The 19,962-nt window shown below is 34.6% G+C and overlaps 1 protein-coding gene across 9 annotated transcripts in view; it reads left to right on the forward strand.

Moving 5' to 3' along the window:
- Positions 1 to 19,962, forward strand: part of C2H8orf34 (chromosome 2 C8orf34 homolog) — a 420,116-nt gene that overhangs the window by 114,244 nt on the left and 285,910 nt on the right. For all 9 annotated transcript variants that reach the window (XR_012128242.1, XM_073229640.1, XM_073229642.1 and 6 more), the window contains one exon: positions 7,003 to 7,031. Coding sequence is in view for 8 of the 9 variants with exons in the window: in XM_073229640.1 (XP_073085741.1) it covers positions 7,003 to 7,031 (29 nt within the window). In the remaining variant the exon portion in view is untranslated. The remainder of the gene's footprint in view (positions 1 to 7,002; positions 7,032 to 19,962) is intronic.

Below are 19,962 nucleotides of genomic sequence, written 5' to 3' on the forward strand. Positions count from 1 at the left end.
ATGTAATACCTTCTTTAAGAAACAATATCTGGAAGGGACAAATTTATTAAGAGACCTTGATATTGTCTTTTCCATCTACATTTTCATGGCCCCACTCTCTACCTAGGTCAAAGACAATTCTAAACTCTAACAGAAGTTCCTAGGGATTTGTGCTTCAATAGAAATATGAGGTATCATTATTGTAATTACTGTTTTGGAATGGTCTAGTGTCCATCAAAATAAATAATTTTGCTCCCTACTCCCTACAGTGCTTTTTGGAATAAGTACATGTGTATATGTAAATAAGCAATCAGTTATTTTAGGAAATTTTTTCAGAGAATTGAAGAAAATGGTGTACTTCTACTAGATATTTATTATTTCATTCAGAATTCCTCACTGTTGGATGACCTCTCATTTTAACTGTATTTCAGTCACACACACACACACACACACACACACACACACACACACACACACACACACAACGTATATGTCTGAGCTTGCAATCAAAGTGTAAATTCAACCAGTGTTAAGTACATATTTTTTAAAGTGTCAGTTCTTGAATATTATATACACTTTGTGTTCTTAGTTATACCCCTCTCTTTTCTTAATCTTTGTTATACCTTTCAGTTACATCCTTTTTCCAGGCCATAATATATAGTATGTAAAATAGATACAAGCTCTGTCTTGCCTGAAAGTGATTTGGGTCCTGCCCTACTAATCGGTTGCTTCCAGTTTTGAGAATACCATTTGGCCTCATTCTTCAGTTTTATCTTCTCTGAAATGAAGTAATGTATAATAGATTACCATAAAGAATATCTCCAATTTCTCAAGTCGTTAATGATCTGTAATTCATGTTGCAATGTTAAATTGCACTCATGGCTTACAGATTGTGGTTCAACCTGCTTGCATTTTTTCTGGCTTTTTCTTAGCCTCACTCTTCTTCCTGCATTGTAACCTTCCATATATGGGAGTATCTTCAGTATATTGACACTTTATTCTTCTTTTTTAATCTTTCTTTCTAACTTCTGATCTCCCTTTTTCCCTGCCCATACTAAACTATGGGCCAATTTTATCAATTCCCTACTCTCATGGAATGAATTACACTAACTAAGCTGTAAAGAATTGTGACAAGTTGCTCCTTCCATTTCTTGTGGGTACAACCTGATTCTAACTATAGGGCTAAGCTGATGCCTGGGAAGATTGGAATCCTGATGGAGCAGATAACTTTTTATATGCTTGATAGAGCACAGTTCAAATTTGTGAATGTAAGAACTGTGCTTTGGAATAAATTCTTGACACAAGTGAGACCTCTTTGGAGACTGGAATAAATGGAAACTTGCATAAATTGAAGGACACAAATGGAAAACATCCAGATCGATTGCAGTGCAGCAAAATCAGGAAACAATCTCTAAAATGCCTGTGGGAGCCCTTGCCTCTTCCATGCCTACAGCTGGGCACCATTGCTCTCCTAAGCCGCATCTCTGGCTACTCTAATAGATGAGTGTTTCCTTTAAGGTCTCTGTTTGGCTTTTAGGAAGATCGTGTGTTCCAGTATGCATCAAGAGTCCCATAGTCAAATCCTGGACCTTCTTTCTTTACAACATATTATAGAATATATTTTCTCTTGTATATTGTTTGTTCTCCACTGCTTACCAGTTCCTGAAAATATAACTTAAGATATGGTAGCTTTTAAGATTTAATGAAATGCTTAAGATTTTTTAATGTCCTCTCAGGAAAAAGCTATGAATGCTCTGCTAGGCATGAGGAGAAATATCCTGGCTATAAATGGTTCTATTTAGAGATTCATACTTCTGGAAAGAAGTGTTTCTTTAACATTCATTTTTTTTTAAAGTCTGGATTTTTAATTTATTTTAGCCATTTCACTCACAAATAATTATGTATATAAAAGATGGATTTTAAATAATTTTAAATATTGTACATTTTAATTTACTTTTGATATATCTTTTTATAGAAGTATAGTTGAATATAATATTATATTGTTTTCAAGTATAAAACAGTGATTTGACAGTTATCTATATTATTAAATATTCACCCCAATTACTGTAGCTACTATCTGTCCACATATAAAGAAGTATTGACCATATTCTCTATGCTGTTCTTTCATTCCCATGACTAATCTATATTATGATTAAGATTTTGTGCCTCTTGTGATTTGCAACAACATGATGGGTCTAGAGAGTATTATGCTCAGTGAAATAAGCCAGGCAGAGAAAGACAAATACCATATGATCTCAAGTATTTGTGGAATATAAAAACAGAGCAAAACAGAAGGACCAAAACAGTGTTAAATTTATAGACACTGGTAAGTGACTAGTGGTTACCAAGGGGGAGGGGTTCGGGTAGGTGGCAGGGAGGGTGAGGGGGATAAAGGGGCACAATAATTCACAATCACAATATAAGTTAGTTATGGGGACATAGTAGAGCATGGAGAATATAGCCAATGATTCTGTAATGTCTTTCTACATTGATAGATAGTAACTGCACTAGAGGGGGTGAGGATTTAATAATATGGGTAATTGTTGAATCACTGTGTTATGTATTTGAAACCAACATAAGATTGTATATCAATGATATTTCAATTAAAAAAAAGATTTTGTGCCTCTTTATCTCCTTCACCTATTTCACCCACCTACCACAAACCCTCCCCCATGGTAACTATCAGTCACTCTCAGGGTCTATGAATTTAATGCTGCTTTGTTTATTTTGTTTTGTTTTGTTTTTAAATTTCACATATAAGTGAAATAACAGTGTATTTGTCTTACCCTGTCTGGCTTATTTCACTTAGCATAATACCTTCTAGGTCCATCCATGTTGTCATAAATGGCAAGGTTTCATTTGTATGGCTGAATAATATTCTATTGTATATATGTACCCATCTTCTTTATCCCTTCATCTATTGATGGACACTCTGCTTCTGTATCTTGGCTTTTGTAAATAATGAGGCAATACACATAGGGGTGAGTATATCTTTTCAAATCAAAGATTTTGATTTTTTTAGGTAAGTTACTAGGAGTGGAATTACTAGGTTATATGGTATTTCTATTTTTATTTTTTTGAGGAAACTCCATACTGCTCTCCATAGTGGCTGCACCAGTTTACATTCCCACCAATAGTGTAGGCAGGTTCCCTTTTCTACACATCCTCATTAACACTTGTTACTTTCACAATCCAAGTTTCTCATTTAGCTAGATTGAGTTTTATTTTGGAGCCCATCTCTTCGTGTTACTTTAATATGTCTTCATTGTAACCTTCTTCTTCATTTCCATTTTCCACTGGTAAACTTTCTTGGCCCTGTAAAATGGCTCCTGAAGCTTCTAAAATTGAGAGTAATGGACAGTGGACAGAGGATACAAGGAACTACTTGCACATCACTTATGATCTAGTGTCTGACACACATTTTGACTATTCAAAAGCCTTTTAACTTACCTGGTAGTTCTTGGCTACATTCTAAATAGTTAAAATATTATTGCTATCTTTATGAATATAATAATGGACTCATAAATCTGAGGTGCAGAAGAAATTTAAAGGTTAACTGATAGTTTTCTAAAAATTGAATGAAAAAAACTCTTTTCAGGGCCAAGGGATTAATGCAGAAAGTTGAACAAAAATCAAGTGAGTTTCAAAAATTCCAGACAGTTGAATCATGGGTTATTTAATTCCAGATATCTAAGTTTTATGGCTTCAGCTGAGAAAGAGAATCTTGTTTTATATATCTACTTTCTCTTTTACAATAGTCTTTTAAATATTAATTTTTAAAATAATATTTTCATTTCTTTATCTTGAATTTATGTCAGAGAGGAATATTTTATAGTATTGTATTAAATGTAAATAAAAGTATTTAAAATGCATTTGGCTTTTATAAAATGGAATAATATATTTTGAATCTATAAACTGTGATGTAAACCATTTGGTACTCTATGAAACTCCTGTATTATCTTGAAATCTGAGTTATTCTAAGTGACCATTTATATAATTTTATTTATTTTTTAAAATGAAACATTCATCAATGAGTGACTTGTGTTAGGCCTTTAGAAATGTTTATAATTGCCTGAAAGCTTTGGGATCTCTGAATTGTCTCACATATACTCTTTTTCTGCAATAGCATTCTGCTCAGAGTTCTACGCCACACACTCTCAGTTAGTGATATTGCCCAGCTCTAATGATACTCCTTCATAAAGCCTTCTCTCCTTGAATTATTTGAAGGAGATATCTTCATAATATGTAAAATTGTATATGTACAATTGATATTTGTGTAATTTATAACTCTTTATGTATAGCTGGTTCATTAGGTTAGTGGAGTTGGGGATTGTATAGGACTTAAACTCCCTGTAGGGGTGGCTAGACTCTTAGTGTAGTAACACTTAAAAATTCTTAATTACCAATAACTTTTACCAAAAAAGAGTTTTCATAGAATATCACTATGAAGAATATGTCTCAAATACACTGGTGTTTCTAGTTTATCTGTAAGGAGAAGAATGGTATAATTTATTGAGATGAAATAAGGCATATTTTTTCTGCTTTGTGTATAACTGATTCTTTAGGTTAGTGGAGTAGAAGATGATATAGAAAACAGTAAAATACCCTCTATAGACATTCAGTACCTGACCAGGTGAGGGGATCTTTATTTATGCTTATATATATTTTTAAATTGAAAAACAGTTTATATACAGTATAGTATTGGTTTCAGGTATAGAAAATAGGGATTTACTAATTATATAGTATACATTACTGAATGCTCATTATAAGTGAATTACCACTGTCCACATGCAAAGATATTACAGTATTATTGAATATATTCCGTATGTTTTACTTTCATCCCTGGGATTAATTTATTTTACAATTGGAAGTTTGTACCTCTTTATTCCCTTCACATATTATGCCATTCCGCCACCTCTCTGTTGCAACCACCAGTCTATTCTCAGTGTTTTTGTGTCTGTACTCTGTCTTGTTTTGTTTAGATTCCACATATAAGTGATATTTTTATGGTATTTGTCTTTTCTGTGTGACTTATTTCATTTAGCATATCCTATAGGCCTATCCATGTTGTTGCAAATGGCGAGATTTCATTCTTTTTTTAATGGCTGAGTAATATTAGAGTGTGTGTCTATGTATGCACATATATATCACATCTTCTTTATCAGTTTATCCTTTGAGGGATGCTCAGGTTACTTCCATATCTTGGCTATTGTAAATAATGCTTCAGTAAACATAGGGGTGCATATATCTTTTCATATCAGTGATTTGTTTTCTTCAGGTAAATTTCCAGAAGTAGAATTACTGGGTTGTATGATAGTTTTAGTTTCTTGAGGAACCTCCATACTGCTTTCCACAGTGGCTGCACCAATTTACATCTCCACCAACAGTGTAGGAGGGTTCCCTTTTCTCCACATCCTTGCCAATTCTTGTTATTTCTTGTCTTCTGTATAATAGCCATTCTAACTGCTGTGAGGTAATAGCACATTGTGGTTTTGATCTCTATTTCCCTCATGACTAGCAGTTTGGGTGGAGTATCTTGGGTGGAGTATGTTCTTGTTGGCCATCTGTATGTCTTCTTTGGAAAAATATGTATTCATTTTCTCTGCTCATTTTTAATTGGATTATTTGTCTTTATGGTGTTGAGTTGTGTGAGTTTTTTATGTGTTTTGGATAGTAACCCCTTATCAGAAATACAGTTTGCAGGTATCTTCTCCCATTCTGTAGGTTCCTTAGGATGATACATCTAGAAAAAAATTACTAATTATGATGTTCAAGAGTTTACCAGGCTTATTTTCTTGAGACTATTTTCAGGTTTCTTTTCCAACCCAGCTCATTCTTTCTTGTGCTTTATAGACTGCTGAGCTTCAGCTTCAATTCTGATTATCTTTGTGTTCCTTGGATTTCAAATTTTAAAACTTCCCTTGTCTCTTGGCCTATCCCATGCTGGGGTTTGACATCAGCTTTCATTTGCCTTACGCTCCAAACCTGATGGGTGATTGCACCTGCCCCATTGTTCAGCCATAGGTACACACTATTCAAAAATAGTGACAGGAGGATGGTGTCATCATTCTGACATGTTCAGATTGAAATGCCCACAAGGATTCAACAATTAGCTCAGGAAGAAAGTTTGTGCTGGCAATAAAGGTTTTCTGGCCATCCCTGTATAGAGAAATAAAAATGTCTGGGTATGGGTGTGGTTATCAAGGAAAGTGCATGAATCCAAAAGAAAAAACAGCTCCAAAAAGAGCCCATGGTACGTCAGGAAAGATTCCCTTCTCCTAAAGAAGATTCCTATTGAAGGAGTCAAAAGAGAATAGAAAAGAGAGGGGAGCATTTCAAGAGAGCAAGTGGGGTTAACAGTCTATCAGAGAAATAAAATAAGGACTAAAACTTTTTTTGTTGCTGGTTTAGAAAAGTTTTGGAGGGATGGTAAAGAGAAATCAGACTGATGTACAGTGAGGATTGTGTGATGGTGAGGAGAGGAATCGATTATCCATTGGCTTAAGAAGTTGTCTATCTGAATGAAAGTGGGACAAATTCCTTAAACTCTCTAGTCGGTGTCCTCATCTATAACATAAGGGAATTAAAATAAATGATCTCCAGTCCCATTCTGTGTTAATATTTTATTGCTTTAGGAGTCTGATTTCTTAAGAAGAAACAATATTGTAGCAGGCTAAATTGTACTTGATTGTCATTATAACATAAAGACGACATAACATCTCTGGGATTGTTTTGCAAGTGTGCTCCACATTTAACAACCTACAAGCAGTATGGTACTTACTTTGTTTTTGTTTAATCATTTGCATTGTTTCAGCAGTTCATGCTGTTATAATTGACCTCAATTCCTAATGTGTTTTCATTAGTAAAAAGGATGTACCACATTATTTTGAAGCACTAGAAAAAAGAAAAAAGTGGAATGGAAAATGCACCAGTTTTACAAATAGAACTTTTGTTTTTGTCTCTAATGTTGGGTTATTAAAGATTGTTCCTAAAGCCTTTTTATAAATCTCTTTTGAATCCTAGGTATTGCAATTTCAGATGAACTCGATAAGGTAAGTTGGACTCTTCATCTAATGAAAAAAAATACAGAAATTTCATTTTAATCCACTGTGTAATTGAGTTTCTGAAACATAATGTTCAAATGTAATTTCTTTGGTCCTAACATTTTAAAACTTTCGAAGTTATATGGTTTGATTCTTTAATGACAGTTATTGCATATCACATACTCTTCTGAATCAGGGGTTAGAGTTTGGTTAGAGAAAACTGAATCACTGTAATCACTATATTAAAAAATTAAAACTAATAGTATTATGTAAACTATTCAGGTTCTGCCTGTATCTATATGATGATGGTGATGGTGATGATGATATATTGGAGACACAGTAATTTTCTGTAGCCACTCACCTTACTCAGTGAGTCTTACTTTATTTTTTTAATTTTAAAATGCCAAGAGAATTTAGTGCTGTAAGAGGGCAATGTAGATGATCGGGTCTGTGCCTATAGACTAAGTATTAATCCAAGCTAGACAAGGGCAACAAAACATCCACGGATGCAGAAGATTTCTCTCAAAACAGGGGGGCTGAGGTTCTAAGCCTCACCTCTGTTGATCCTCAATTTCTCACCTGATGGCCCCCCTGCAACTGTGCCTGTCTTAAGTTGTTTCTCCCTTGAGGAATCTTACCCGTCTCTGGCTATCCAGTCATCTTCCGAGGCCATACAGGGAAATGTAAAGTTGGTAAGTGAGAGAGAAGCAATATTGTTTGAAAAGGTTAGCTTTTTACTTCTTTGCAGATTTCTGCCCTGTGGCTTCTATGCCCAGCATTTGTCTTGAGGTATCTTTGCCACTTGGAAGAATTATGATACTCGGTAATTTTCGATATGAGGCACGAATTCTACTAAAGGGTTGTAATTAGGAAGGAAGAAGAAAAGGTATAGAAGTAGCAGATGGAAGAAAACATGGGAAGATTGATTATTTCTTTGACATATCTTCTTGTAGAGTAACATAAGCATGTATAGGTTTTAACAAACTACTAATTAAATTACATACACACATTAACAGAATAGGAATACAGATACATAACAAAAGCAGACCTACAATTACCAGCCATATCCAGTGAAACCAAGAAAACCAGTTAGGTACCCTAGGCATTTGTGAAAACTTATCAACCTTTATCTTGTATCTACCTACCACTTCAGCATTTTATTAAAAATAATAATAATAATAAGGGAGAAATGTGGGGTTCACATATAAATCAAGTATAAAAATCAAATGAGTAATCATATCTGACTTGATTGTTTATAGTTCATGATGTGTGATCAAAACCGAAATTTTCTGTGATACGACTGCCCTTGCACTATTCACCATGTAAGAACTTATTCACTATGTAAGAACTTGTTCACCATTGTAAGAACTTGTTTGTTATGCTTCAGAAGATTGGAGACTGTTGAGAATTAGGCTTGGGGTTGATGAATGATTGTGCATTGAGTCCCCTATACAGAATTTATTGTTGTTAACAACCATTTGATCAATAAATAGGAGAGATGCCCTCAAAAAAAAATGCCAAGAGAATATGATATTGCCTTGTGCTGGAGTGATGGTTATCAAGGTGGTGCGAACTGATGGAATTAGGAATATATTTTAATGGCAGTGTCAATGGAACTTGTTAATGGATCAGATGTGGGGAGTTGTAGGAAGAAATTGGTGATGATTCCTAGGTTTGGGAGATAAGCAGCTAGATGAACTGTGGCATCATTCACCAAAATTGGGAAAATGAGGCAAATAGCAAATTTGGCAGGTTGGAATAGCATCAAAACTTTTTTTTTATTCTTTCTTTTGAATTGTCTGTTAAACATAGTTAAATGTATGTTTGCTCATGAGAGAGATTTGATTTAGAGTTAATTCCAGAGACATTAGAATAGAAGTCTCATTTTTTTTCCCATCTTGGGACACCGTCGCACTTCTAAAAATTATAGAGGACCCCTGAAAGTTTTGGTTTATATAGATTATATCTATCAATACTTATTATATTAGAAGTTAAAGCTGATAAGAATTTTACATGCTTATTCATTTAAAAAAGAGCAGTGGTAAAGCCATTACATTAACAAAAAACATTTCTATGAAAAATATTTTATTTTCCAAGACAAGATGTTTGTGAGAAAGTTATATCATTTACATTTTTGAAAATCTCTTTAATGTCTGACCTAATTGAAAACTTCTGGATTTTCATATCTGCTTTTGTATTCAATCTGTTATGATATGTTGTTTTGGCTGAAAAATATCTGACATCAGATATGTTGTTGGAAAAGGAAGAAGCACCTAGAATAGCCATCAATATTTGATGAACATTCATTCAGATATCTCTCTAAAGAGAAAACACATTGAAATTTGGTATGATGGCTAGATATGTAGGTAGAAAGAAAATGATAGAAAGTATTATACAAAAAATGGGATGATTTAAACCATGACATTTTAAAATAATAAACTATAATGTAATAATTGTATTATTTTTACAGAAACATTAAAATTAGTGTTCTATTCCAAATAGGAATAGACCTTTTGAATTTTGTACCATAAAAACACATTTCTGATTCACTGAACAAGTAAATATAATCTATGAATATACTCAAATATGATCTGTTTAATTAACCATAATATATTTTTACATTATTTTAATTTCTGTCTGTACTAAGTGTGTGCAAAACTAGATTTTGACTATATCCAATAGCAAGCAGAATAAGTGGCAGGTGTGGTTCCTGACTTTGTCCTGCTCTTCTAATCCTTCTCTGAGGTGTGGCCACTGTTGTCTTTGCACCAGCTGGTTTCTTTCTTAGGCTATGACCTTCTTTACAATTTGCAGAACTTTCAGAAAGCTAAACTTGCATTTATATTCTATGTTCATTTTAAGTACAAAGACATAATCATCACTATTTCTATCTAGGCTTATTTACTTCTGCCAGTACATTCTGCAAAGCCCTGTCTGTCTGAGCCATAAATTGGTTTAGGTGACTCTGATTGGCCCGTGTTCTTCCTTTTTCTCTGGATTCTTACTTACAGTGGGGTAGTGTCTATACCTTTTTTTGGTCAGGTGTAAAGAACGTACTAATTGTTCTTAAAAATAAAAGTGGATTTCACCCTCACCCTCAGTGGATGCTCTGACACTTGGTTGGTGTCATTCTCAGGACACATCCCCTCCGCCCCTGTCTTCCAAGTATGAGATCAGGGGAGTTTCCATTTAACTAAGTGAAATGCACACACTGCTGATTTTCATTTGCTTACTTAACAGTCCTATTATTGAAGACTTCATGAAATGGCTGAAATTTATCACACATTTAATATTTTTAAAAAATTTTTGAGGAAGATGCCAACAATTGTCATAAAATTATTGAAAAAGTATTTATGTCAGTGCAAAAATATTGTTCCCACTCTCACACCTAATTTTGAAGAGTACTGGATAATAAAAAGGAAATACAGGCTTGGAGAGCCATAGGCACTATCCTTTGCCTGCCTGGAAAAAGCCTTTAGTGTGAGGGAGAGCCTGCTCCATGGCGCCCTCTGCTGACCATGAAGCTCACAGTTCTGCATTTTCCTCTAAGAAAATGTGAATCCCAGGCAGGTACTAAAAAAACCAAACAGAATGATTCACAGTTTGTGTTGACCTGACACTTATGTCTTTACTTTAGTAATAAAAATCAATACAGCTTCTTCCTTTTAATCTTCCATTAGGAATTTTGGGGTCCACTAAAGATCTATTTTCTTAACCTTTATAAACCATTTATCTTTTACAATCATTCTAATTCAATAATAATTTCATTGAAATGATCTTTTCTGTGACTTTAGTTTGTGAATTATGATAAAAGGAATAAGAATTATTCTACTTAAAATTGAAAGAAAATAAAACACAGACTAGTGTTATTTTTAAGGCTTTTAAAAAAATTATGAGAATTCATCAATTTCTTATTCATTAGTCTTGTCCTTTCCCTTTCTTTAGCCACTGTATTGGTTTTTCTATTGCTGCTGTAATAAATTAAAACAACACAAATTTATTGTCTTACAATACTATAGTTTAGAAGTTCAACATGAGTCTTCCTGGGCTGAAATCTAGGTGTCACAGGGCTTCACTTCTTCCTGAAGTTCTAAAGGAAATCTGTTCCCTTGCCTTTCCCAGCTTCTAGAAGCTGCTGCTTTCCTTGTTCTGCATCTTCAAAACCAGTGACAGAGCTCTTCTCTAAGTAAACTGCAGCCAAAAATGTCCCTCTACTGTTATGGAATCATATGATTAGGTTGGGGCCACCAGGCTAGTCCAGATAATCTCATTTTAACATCTTTAACATTAATCGTGCAGTGTCCCATTTGCCATGTAATATAACATATCCACAGGTTTGGGGATTAGGACGTGGACATCTTTCAGAAACCATTATTTTGCCTACACAGCTACTTTTCAAGTTTGGATGGCATTACCATTTGTATGTGTATGTAGTTCTTCAGGCTCCTACCATTCCAGTTTGTCCTTCAAAATGCCATAGAGCAGACATGGCTGGTGCCTGCACAGTTACCCTACACAAGGGCAGTGCAGCCATCCTTCAACTATGGTGAGTGTTGGGTGCTTACGGGCTCACCCTTCTCCGGAGGATTGGATTGCTTCAATCCAATGGGAACCGTCCTGCCCAGAGATGCCTGGTTGGCTCTCTGCTAATGATTGAAATAAGGCTCTAAGTTGTCATTCACATTTCCGAGCTCCCTACAGGGTAAGGCTGAGAGTACACTTTAGCTGAACACACATCTCTGCTTAGCTTCTTCCCCTATTTTCTACTGTTTCCTTCACTCTCTTACAGGTCTCATTTGAGAGACACCCTCCCCACTCCCATATATCATTTTTTTAGCCTCTGGTTCTGGGGAACCCTACCTGTGAAATTTTTCCATTACTCTCTGCTACTTACCATAGTTCAAATTTTTAAGACCAGAATTATCAGTCTCTATTTTGTCACTTGAATCTGTATCATATGCTTTATTTCCTTCTTTTTCTTTACTCAGTCTGTACTGTGCTTAACAAGGAATAGTATAAGGTAGACTGCAGTACTTCCAGGTCATACTTTTCATTTTCACAATTTTGCTCATTGTCATTCCCTCTCCTCTCCTGATTGTTTTCCATCCTTCAAGCTTCAGCTTTCCCTGGTCACTCTTGCAGAAAGTAACCTCATGTCCTGTGTGCTCTTAGAGAGCAGCAGCCACATCACAATGACACTTGTCTCAAATCATGTAAACATTTGTTCAGTGCTGAAAAAGTATTCTGGTGTTCTGGAAAAATCCAAGATAGGCTTTGGGTTGAATCTTGGCTCCTGCCAATTAGTAATTATTTGGACTTCAGAAAGTAATAAATGCTGAGCTTCATTTACCTTCTTCATGAAATATAATGGTTTCAGTAACTGTTAAAAAGAACATCACTAAAAAGTCATTTTAGGTACATTGCTAAAATATCCAAAATAGGAGTATTTTAAAGAAATATTTGGGAAAATCATTTCAAAGGGAACAGACCGTAGGGAAAATATGAATCCTCTGCACAAAATTCCATCTTAAAGTTTGTTAACACACTTCAGTTTGAACCATAGTTGAGCTTTTGTTACTTGGTATCATCACCACCCACAGGATCTTAGCAAATCAGCTGTTCACATGAAAACTATTTCTCTACTGAATCCTAACAAAAATGTCTATCATTTATCCTCAAGAAGTAGATACTATATAATGTGCAATGATATACTCAAATATATTTTTATACTATACACCAAAGGACATAATCAGACAAAGGGCAACTTTTGGAATATGAAAAACATTTGCATATCATATATTTGATAAGAGGTTAATATCCAGACTATATAAAGAACTCCTACAACTCAACAACAGTAAAACAAATAACCTGATTAAAAAATGGGTAAAGGATTTAAATGGGCACTTCCCCAAAGGTGATGTACTAATGGCCAGCAAGCATATGAAAAGATGCTTAGTATCAATAATTGTTAGAGAAATGTAAATCAAAACCACAAAGACCTACCATCTCATACCCATTAGAATGACTACTATCAAAAAACCCCCAGAAAATAATAAATGTTGGTGAGGATATGGAGAAATTGGAACCCTTGTGCACTGTTGATAGAACATGAGATGGTACAGAAACATTGGAAAGAGTGTGGCAGTTCTTAAAAAACATTAAAAGTAAAATTACCAGATGATCCAGCAATCCTATTCCTAGGTAAATTCGAAAAGAATTGAAAGCAGGAACTTGAAGATATTTTGCACACCTATGTTCATTGTAGCTCTGTTCATAATAGCCAAGAGGCATAATCAACCCAAGTGTCCATTGATGAATTAATAGATAAAATGTATATATACATTTTATCTAAAATGTATATTAATCTAAAAATTAATAGATAATAGATATATACATACAGTGGAGTATTATTCAGCCTTTAAACAGAAGGAAATCCTGTCAGGTACTACAAGATGGACGAACCTGAGGAGATAGTTGAACTAAGTGAAATAAGCCAGTCATAAAAAGACATACTAATTCCACTTATATGAGGTATCTAAAATATTCAAATTCACGCAAACAGAAAGTGAAATAAATGATGGTTGCTAGCGGCTGGGTGGCTGGGGATGGGAGTTGTTCAATGGGCATATGGTTTCAGTGTTGCAAAATGAAAGAGGTCTACTCCACATTGGCTTGCACAGAGATTGTTTGCATAGCAATATTAATGTTAACATTACTGAATTTTATATGTAAAAATTGTTCAGATGGTAAATTATATGTTACTTTCCTAACCACAGTTTACAAATATATTTACAGTAAATAAGATAATTATTTTTATAGGAATTTTTTGAATATTATCTACTGACTTAGGTAGGTATCATGATGTAAAAACAAAGTTCAGGTAGAATAATTCCATAGGAAGTCTTATAGTGAGATACAGGACAGAGCTCCCTGATATTCTGGGGAATTTTAGGGTCCTTAGACTTATGGACAGTCTGAATATATTTTAGACGTTCATCAGATTGTTCTCTTTAACTAGCTCTCAATACCTATTGAATGATAATGAGTTCAAATTTCTAGTCCTTAAATCTTTAAATAGATACATAATAATAATGAACTATTTTGTGAATACTGCATTCTAGATCTTGGGCTAAGAAATTTTTGTAGATTATGCCATTTTATACTAATGAAAAAATAGCTAATTTATTGAGAATTTAATATTCAGTGTTCTAAATTATTTCCTTGCATTATCTCATTTAATATTTACTAATATATGCCGAGAAAGTTCTATTATATCCATTTTGCAGGTGACAAAATTGGGATGCAGAGAGATTAGTTAATAAATTTGCCGGAGGTTTTATATATATGTAGAAAGCAGAGATGGAATATATATAGAAAGTATTTTATATATATATATATATATATAGAAAGTAGAGGTAGAATACACACCTAGGCACATTAACTCCAAAACTTGTGCTCTTAACAACTACATCATACTTACAAGTACTGTCATTCAAGTCTAAGAGATGAAAATATAGGAGCTCTTAAGAATTTCTTAAGTTCTCCTTGGTCTCATAGTAAATGGAGAACTGGAACTCAAACCTAGATAGTTTATTCTCCAAAGTCTATGCTCTCAAACTCTCCAGCATTTTATGCCAGTATAGTTCCTATTCTAGTGCCTAGTCCAGAATAATCACTGAATTTACAATTGCTATTTGTAGTAGAAACTCTTTGTTCACAGTGCCTATTAAGCCTGCACTAAGCCTTTGGTAAATAATTATTGAATAAATAAGTAACCAGAACTAAAAACATTTTATTTGTCTAATCCTATTTTTGTACTTTCTGTAGACTTCTACTTTTTTCTCACTAAAGACATCTTTGGGTTATTTTGTTACATTAAGAGCTCTAATTTCTAGTAATCTGGAAAAGAGACAGTGTAGTGTTCATGCTCCCAAATAATGTTTCAACGTGGAAGTGAAATAGACCAGGTAAAAGACTGACCAGGCAGGTAATGATAGATTGTATTTATCCAGCACATGGTGTGACAGCTACTGGGCCAAGTGCTTCTCACCAGCCCTATGAGAAAGCTCTTACTATCTCCATTTTATACATAGGACAGTTGCAACCCACAGTTTGGTAATGCGCACAAATTTACTGGTATACTGCAGAGCTCAGATTTAAGTACAAATTTAACTCCAAAACACATTTTCTTAATCACCATGTTATCTTGCCTCACTAACAAGCAAAGAAGCTCAAAGAGAGCCTATTTTATATTATTACAGATTGGCTATATGTGTAGCATTGAAATCTGGTGCATACATAATGTGCCATGGGTTTCCCAGCCACTTGATGGTTGTCGCACAAGTATATCACTAGAAGGGATGGAATCTTAACTCCTTTAAAGTAAAATATTTTTCATCAGATTGCTTTGTTTTGCTATTCACTTTCCATTTTGATACTTGCCTGTTCAGGCAAACCAATCTGAATTCTTTTCCTCTTTTTGTAACTGTTTGGAGAATGGTTTTGAAATATCTTGGTTTTAGTGAGACTTACTTACGCTGCTGTGATCCTTTTGTCTTGCTTCTGTGTTTCAGACTGTCTTGCTTGCCCACAAATGTATCACGTGATATTTTTGGCAGCAGATGAAAATCCATGAAACTTTTTTTTATTAAGGTATTATTGATATACACTCTTATGAAGGTTTCACATGAAAAAACAACGTGGTTACTACATTCCCCCATGTTATCGTGTTCCCCCCACACCCCACTGCAGTCACTACAAATCAGTGTAGTAAGATTCCAGAGTCACTATTTACCCTCTCTGTGCTACACTGTCTTCCCCATGATCCCCCCCATACCATATGTGCCAATCATAATGCCCCTCAATCCCCTCTCTCTCCCTCCCCACCTGCACTAACCATCCCTCCCTCTTGGCAACCGCTAATCCCTTCTTGGAGTCTGTGAGCCCGTTGCTGTTTTGTTCCTTCAGTTTTGCTTCGTTGTTATACTCCACAAATGAGGGAAATCATTTGGTACTTGTCTTTCTCCACCTGGCTTATTTCATTGAGCATAATGTCCTCCAGCTCCATCCATGTTGTTGCAAATGGTAGGATTTGTTTCTTTCTTATGGCTGAATAGTATGCCATTGTGTATATGTACCACATCTTCTTTATCCATTCATCTACTTATGGACACTTAGGTTGCTTCCATATCTTGGCTATTGTAAATAGTGCTGCAATACACATAGGGGTGCATATGTCTTTTTGAATCTGAGAAATTTTATTCTTTGGATAAATTCATAGGAGTGGAATTCCTGGGTCAAATGGTATTTCTATTTTGAGTTTTTTGAGGAACCTCCATACTGCTTTCCACAATGGTTGAACTAGCTTACATTCCCACCAGCAGTGTAGGAGGGTTCCCCTTTCTCCACATGCTCAACAGCATTTGCTCTTCTTAGTCTTTTCGGTGCTGGCCATCCTTACTGGTGTGAGGTGATATCTCATTGTGGTTTTAATTTGCATTTCCCTGATTAGTTTTCATGTGTGTTTTGGCCATCTGAATTTATTGTTTGGAGGCATGTCTGTTCATATCCTCCGCCCATTTTTTAATTGGGTTATTTGCTTTTTGGGTGTTGACGCATGTGAATTCTTTATGTATTTTGGATGTTAACCCCTTGTCTGTTATGTCGCTTACAAATATATTCTCCCATACGGTAGGATGCCTTTTTGTTCTGTTGATGGTGTCCTTTGCTTTACAGAAGCTTTTTAGTTTGATGTAGTCCTGTGTATTCATTTTTGCTTTTGTTTCCCTTGCTTGAGGAGATACATTCAGAAAAAAGTTGCACATGTTTATATTCAGGAGATTTTTGCCTATGTTATCTTCTAAGAGTTTTATGGTTTCATGACTCACATTCAGGTCTTTGATCCATTTCAACTATACTTTTGTGTATGAGGTTAAACAATAATCCAGTTTCATTCTCTTGCATGTAGTTGTCCAGTTTTTTTTTCATGTTTTCTTTCATTAATGATATCATCTGGGGAAATGCATTTCAAAAGCATTTTAGAAATCTTAGTATTTACCAATTTAAACTATTGACATATTGTTAGATTACACAAAGGCACTATCCCAAACATTATAATGATGATTCATGATTACAAATATTAGGAAAATCTTAAAATGAAATTGCATTTCCAAAACCATCTTTTTCCCTACATGGTACCATACCCATGAAATAGATACCTGACTGTAGGAGAAATAATGACTTCAGCAAATACAATTTTCTGGGACTTGGAATACAAGAAACAAACTCCTACCTTCACCTGGGCCCTCAGACTTATACAACAAGCCAGTTTGCCATTGTACCGTCCCAAAAGGAAGTGCACACTTAAATCTAGGTAGGCCAGTAGCTGTCCAGTTTTACCAACAACAGCTGTCGAAGAGGCTGCCATTTCCCCATTGTATGTCAATGGCTCCTTTATTGTATATTAATTGACCATATATGCTTGGGTTTATATCTGGCCCTAGTCTGTTCCATTGGTCTATGGCTCTGTTCTTGTGCCAGTACCAAATTGTCTTGAATACTGTGGCTTTGTAGTAGAGCTTGAAGTTGGGGAGTGTAATCCCCGAGCTTTATTCTTCCTTCTAAGGATTATTTTGGCCATTCAGGGTCTTTTGTGGTTCCATATGAATTTTAGAAGTATTTTTTCTAGCTTCTTGAAGAGTGTTATTGGTATTTTGATAGGTATTGCATTGAATCTGCAGATTGCTTTAGGCAGGATGGCCATTTTGACAATATTAATTCTTCCTATCCATGAGCATGGGACATGTTTCCATTTATTGGTATCTTCCTTAATTTCTCTCATGAATGTCTTGTAGTTTTCAGAGTATAGGTCTTTCACTTCCTTTGTTAGGTTTATTCCTAAGTATTTTATTCTTTTTGATCCAATTGTGAATGGAATTGTTTTCCTAATTTCTCTTTCTGCTAGTTCATCATTAGTGTATAGGAATGCAACAGATTTCTGTGTATTGATTTTGTATCTGCAACTTTGCTGCATTCAGATATTAGATCTAGTAGTTTTGGAGTGGATTATTTAGAGTTTTCTATGTATGATATCATGTCATCTGCAAACAGTGACAGTGTAACTTCTTCTTTACCAATCTGCATGCCTTTTATTTCTTTGTGTTGTCTGATTGCCATGGGTAGCACCTCCAGGACTATGTTGAATAAAAGTGGAGAGACTGGGCATCCTTGTCTTGTTCCCGATCTTAAAGGAAAAGCTTTCAGCTTCTTGCTGTAAAGTATGTTGTTGGCTGTGCATTTGTCATATATGGCCTTTTTTATGTTGAGGTACTTGCCCTCTATACCCATTTTGTTTAGAGTTTTTATCATGAATGGATGTTCAGTTTTGTCGAATGCTTTTTCAGCATTTATGGAGATAATCATGTGGTTTTTGTCCTCCTTTTTGTTGATGTGGCAGATGATGTTGATGGATTTTCTAATATTGTACCATCCTTGCATCCCTAGAATAAATCCTACTCGATATCCATGAAACTTCTTTATGTGCTATGTTTGTCAAATGTTTGTTTATGAAAGATAACAGCCCTAATATAAAGGGAGTCAGCTATTATGATTGTCCATTTTTGCCTTAAAAACTTGCCTCTCAAATATGAAATGTGGAAAGTCACAAGGAAAATATTTGCAGTTTACATTGCAGACAAAGCTTACTAACCCTAATTACAGGGCACTTCTAAAAAAAGACAATAAAAGACCTAAATTTCACTAAAAATTAGTCATGAATAGATTGTTCACAGAAAAGAATGAAAAATGCTTAATTATATGAAAAGATGCTTAACTTCATTCAAAAATAAGATAAATGCAAATTAATTACTACTGCTTACCTATCAAGATTTATTTTAACAAAATCTCCAGATTCCTTAAAATACTCTGTTGGCAAGGCTGTGGAGAAACAGCAGTTTCACACATTGCTGATGGGAAGGCAAAATCATTCAAACGGTATGGAGGAAGACCCTCACTAGGTAAAAAATCATATGTTGTTATTCTTTGATCAAATGATCCTATGTCTCAGTCTCTTCTAGGGACACCCTAGCAAAAATATGAAAGACATATGTATATGACTGTACATTGTGCTATTTTAGTAGCAAAAGTAGAAACAACTAAATGTGTATTAAAAGGAACATAGGGGATAAATTATAGTACATCAACACAATAAAGTACTATACAGCTATGGAAACTAAAGAATATGGAGGCTATGTAATGATCCCCAACATACATTGTTAAGTGAAAAAGGCAAGGAGGAGAAATGTGGTTATAGTGTGCTAGCATTTATCTAAGTAAGTGTATTGAAAATACAGATGCACATTTGTTTATGTTAAAGCCAAAACAACAATAGCAAAACCTGTCATACTCTAAAACACAGAGACACAGACACACACGCACACACTTGTATTTTAAAAGTTGCCTGTTGAAGAAGGGAAGGTATAGAAATTAGGAGTAAGGAAAGTTGTAGAAGGTAAAGGTTAGGGATAAAACCTTGATTTCTTAGAACTTCAAATATATGATTTTTGAAAATATTTAAATATTTCATATGATTTTAAAACAAAGTTAAATCTTAAAACAGTTATTTCTAATAATCAAAAGTGAAATTAAGCAGGTAAGCACAACTTTTTCAGGTTTATGTTGTTAACACACTGAAAAGAATTACTCCAAGTGTTTATAAACATAGTGATTGATTGTTCTCTAGTGGGGTATATCCTAAGGCCAGAGGGAACAGCAGTATCCTCTTAAACTGTTTTTAGTAACCCTGTTATTAATGATAGTGTTGATATCACAAAGAGAGTGTGTTGTGTATGCTCTGTGTGACATAACAAAGAAGTAACTATGTTGTTATCCTTAAGAACCAGTATTTTTGGCATAAGAGAAAGGAAAATGCAGATGTAAGGTC

The sequence above is a fragment of the Manis javanica genome, chromosome 2 (genome assembly GCF_040802235.1).
Source record: "Manis javanica isolate MJ-LG chromosome 2, MJ_LKY, whole genome shotgun sequence".
Classification (NCBI taxonomy): Eukaryota; Metazoa; Chordata; class Mammalia; order Pholidota; family Manidae; genus Manis; species Manis javanica.